Genomic DNA, 4,348 nt, shown 5'->3' with positions numbered 1-4,348 from the left:
TCATAGGCCAAGTCAAATGCCAATCCTTCTAACGAAGCTTCTAGAGATCCCGGGCATGTTGTCATCTATATCGCCAATCTTTGGCATCTTGTGGCACTGATCTCAGACTACCTTGCAGAGCTTTCTGATTTCCCTTGCCACCTTCTACCCCCTTTGCCTGAGTATAACATCTTTTGCTGTATCCACACAGACCTACGCAGGCACACACGGACGCCGTCTGCCACTCGGACAGACACGTGTCCCCTGGGCCACAGCCCTGGAACTGTCTCGGGATTCCCAGCCGGTGGGCGCTTCCATGCCGGCCAGCCGAAGGGGACTCTTATTACTTCAGAACTGCTTCAACGGATACCTCTTTCTTTAGACCGCCTAGGGATTCTAATCCATAGATCAGCCTACGTCCTTCTTCCTTTTAAAACAGGATTACCCCGGGTCGAGGGAGCCCGGCGTGGCCGTGCGGTAGCCGAGTCCCGGGGATCCCCCTCCAGCTCCCGCTTGGTAGCGCCCGCTTTGTCAGCGCGCAGCGCTTGCGGAGCGCCCTGCAGCTCTCGCCAGATCTCTCCGCAGACGGTGCAGACGCAGCGCTCGTGCGCCTCCCTCTCGGGCTCGGCTGCTCGGGATTTCCCCAGGACCTGCGCCGCGCGAGAAGGAGCCTGGGAGCATCCGCCCAGACTGCCGGGACTGTCGGCTCGACTTGCCGCCTTAGGCTCCCAGCCGGGCTCCGCTCCTCGGGCGCTCGAGGGGCCGCGGTGGTGGCGGTGGCGCCCGGCATGTTTCAGAGCCCGCGGCGGCTTTGCTCGGCCCTGCTGCAGAGGGACGCGTCCGGCCTGCGCCGCCTGCCCGCTCCCGGGCTCCGCCGCCCGTCTTCCCCGCCGGCGGCTGCCCCTAGGCCCGCATCCCCCCGGCTGCTGGCGGCGGCCTCGGCGGCCTCGGGCGCCGTGAGGTCGTGTTCCCGAACAGGTGAGTGCACCGCGGTTCCGGGCGGAGAACGCCACCGCCACCAAAGCTTGGCCGCCACCTGGAGACAGCGCGGAATGAATGGGAAGCTCCGGGTTGCCGGTCGTGGGGTCTGGCCTGGAAGTGGATCCTTTCCCGGAGCAACCTTCTCTGTTCCCTTTTTCCTCTTTCCCTGTCCCCCGACTTGCTTGGGGCTTGTATCAAGACTGGTAAGAACTGGGAGACTGGATTCAGGTTCCTGCTTGACCCTTGGAGGCCGTGCTTTGAGGATTTCTTGCTCTTGACCTACGTTAAATTTCTCCCTTCCGAGGCCGCGAGTTACTATGTTGGTTACACTTTTTGTTGCACGACTTAACGGAAATTTTTATGGAAAAAAAAAATCTAAATGATGTTTCTTTGCTCATGGCTTGCATGGTCTAGATATTACATTTTTTAAGTCGTGATAATAACACATTGATTCGTTTTACGTTTCTTTGGATTCTTGGTTTTGTTTTGTTTTTTTTTTTTTGGAGCCTTCCACTCTTGATACTTAACATCATTTTGTCCAGTGTACCTAAGATCTTGTAAAAGTGTGGCCTTTGTTTCTCCAAGATCTGTTTTTATACATCATAGCAACTACCCTGAATTTTCCTTTTTTGCCTCCTCGGTTTCTGCCTGGGCACACGTTACCATGGCCACAGATTAATTGTATTTTTAAAATTGACAAATTTTTCCTTTCAAAGTGGCAATTCATAACACGTTTTTAAATTTAATTTTATTGATTTTTATTTATTTATTTTGAGATGGAGTCTCTCTGTCGCTTAGGCTGGAGTGCAGTGGTGAGTCTCAGCTCACTGCAACCTTCCCCTCCTGGGTTCAAGTGATTCTCCTGCCTCAGCCTCCCGAGTAGCTGCGACTACAGGCGCCCCGCATCATGCGTGGCTAATTTTTTGTATTTTTAGTAGAAACGGTGTTTCACTATGTTGACCAGGCTGGTCTCGAACTCCTAACCTCGAGATTTGCCCTCCTCGGCCTCCCAAAGTGCTGGGATTACAGGCCTGAGCCACCGAGCCCTGCCATAAACACATTTTTTAAGGTGTATTTTGGTTGCCTTCGAGCTAGATAATTGCTTTTTAAGACATTTGTATATCCATTCCAGAGTATATATAACTACATTTTGCTAGTAAAGTTTTGGATTAATTTAAGAAAGACAAATTGAACAATTGAAAGAATAGGGTCAATGTAACTTTCTTAATTAACAAAAGTGGTTGCCTGAGCACAGATGCTCACACCTGTAAATCCCAACATTTTGGGAGGCTGAGGCAGGAGGTTGCTTAAACCCAGGAGTTGGAGACCAGCCTGGGCAATAGAGTGAGACACAGTTGCTATAAAATTTTAAAAATAGACCGGATGTGGGAATACAGTTAGCTTGTGTAAAACAGATAGAGATTGCTGTGTTATCTGAGGAATAAATATCAGGTCAGATTGGAATGTTGGGCTTTTGATCCAAGAAAGTATTTAATGAACTTCTTTTAAGAAATCCCCTGAAACCCCCTAGTTTTACAGATAAGGAAGTTGAAGGACTTTATGGTACCTAAACTTTTGTAGGCAGTTACTAAATTTTCCTGTTTCATGCAGTTTTAGCTTCAGCAGCTTGTTGGAAGAAACACGTGCATGCATTGATTCATTCATTGCTTGTTCACTCATTCCAGATCTTTACAGAATGTCTCACACAACGTAGGTGCTTTGTTATAGATGGTAAAAGGAACATGAGCTTTAGTCAGTCCCTAAGGCGTTTACTGCCCAGTAAGAGATGAGATTTGCACAAAGAAATGGCTGTTTAATGAAATGAAACATCTTTTATTCTCTTGACTAAAAGGAAAGCAGGAAGTCCCTTTTAGGCTTCTAGAAGTGGGTGGCATTTCAGCTGGATCTTGAAGCATGGTTAGGATTGGAAGAGATTAAAGCATTTTGTTTGGGTAAAGCAGGAGTAAATGTGAAAAGGCATGGGACACAGATGAGAAGGGTAAGTGCTCTTTAATTCTAATTTTTTTTTTTTTTTTAAACAAAATCTCTCACACTGTCACCCAGGCTGGAGTGCAATGGTACCATCTCTGCCCACTGCAACCTCTACCTCCCAGGCTCAAGCAATTCTCCTGTCTCAGCCTCCCGAGTAGCTATGACTACAGGCACACCACTGCACCTGGCTGATTTTTGTATTTTTAGTAGAGACGGGATTTCAATATGTTGCCCAGGCCCAGCTTGAACTTTTCAGCTCAGGTGATTCACCTGCCTTGGCTTCCCAAAGTTCTGGGATTATAGGCATGAGTCATCGGGCCCAGCCTATTAAGTGCTTTTTAAAAATGCAGACTCTGGAACTGTGGTGGCTCAGGCCAATTGTCCTGGTGCTTGAGGAGGCGAGGCTATGCGTTCGAGGCCAGCCAGAGCAATATAAAAAGCTTTCATTGATTTAAAAAATATTTTAAAAATAATAAAAATAAAAATGCAGATTCTTGGATCCGACTGTAGACCTATTAAGTCTCAGTCATTTATGATGTGCCTTGGATTCCACATAACTAAATGAAATGACAAAATAATAAACTCCAGTTTGTTTATCTATACCCCCAAATTTGGACATCTGGCACCCATATGTGAGAGAGACATTGAAGGGGCTGAAAGCTCCTCTCCCCTCCAGAGCTTTGTATTAGTGAGTAGTGAGTCCCAACACCTGTCCACATTTGCTAATCAGTTCCCACATAACTTATGCCTCTTGGCAATTGGTGGTTATTTGGAAGATAAGTACAGTCCCTTTGGAGTCATCCAATTCCAGATTGTTAGAATTAAATGGTGACCTTGGGGATGATCTTGGTGTTTGGCTTCCTTTTCTCAAGCAAGGATAGCATCTCCCACAGAGGTAGCAGTTGCCACAGTTACTGTACTGGATGAAACGCAGTTGGAAGTCATCCGTGGGTTTGTAAATGCTATCCTCCACATCCCTCCTCCTCAGAGAATGAAGAGTTGGCTGAACTGTTCTCCACCATTAGAACATATGCTTTTTTCATGGTACAATTTTAAAGGCAAATGCCACTAGCTCATTTGAGAAGGCAGCTTTATTTAATATGTCCTTTAACTATGCGAGTAAACTGCTTATGAGAGAAGAAATGGGAAAGCTTGTAATTATCAAGCTGCCATGGTATAAATTGCTTTCCTGTGGGAAAACTAATGTATGATTTTTCTGTAGCATTCGAAGGCAACAGTTTAAATATGGTGAAGGGGAGTGGGGGAGTGCCTCTGGGGTTAATAACCATGGCTCCAGATTCACATTCCACATACTTCCATTAACATTTGCAAATCGTTTAACTTTGCTTGCTGTCTCAACACTAGACGTTGTTTTTTTTTTTTTTTTTTTTTTTTT

The 4,348-nt window shown here is 46.7% G+C and overlaps 1 protein-coding gene across 1 annotated transcript in view; it reads left to right on the top strand.

Annotated features, from left to right (window-relative positions):
• The first annotated feature begins 264 nt into the window (after positions 1-264).
• Positions 265-4,348, top strand: part of NOCT (nocturnin) — a 22,384-nt gene continuing 18,300 nt past the window's right edge. Inside the window, exon 1 of the mRNA XM_032292273.1 lies at positions 265-957. Within this exon, the coding sequence (XP_032148164.1) occupies positions 768-957 (190 nt within the window). The 5' untranslated portion in view covers positions 265-767. The remainder of the gene's footprint in view (positions 958-4,348) is intronic.

This window comes from Sapajus apella, unplaced genomic scaffold, assembly GCF_009761245.1.
Source record: "Sapajus apella isolate SASKATOON/1434 unplaced genomic scaffold, GSC_monkey_1.0 scaffold27, whole genome shotgun sequence".
Lineage (NCBI taxonomy): Eukaryota > Metazoa > Chordata > Mammalia > Primates > Cebidae > Sapajus > Sapajus apella.
Note: the sequence above shows the minus strand (reverse complement) of the source record. Positions and strands in the feature narration are given on the sequence as shown.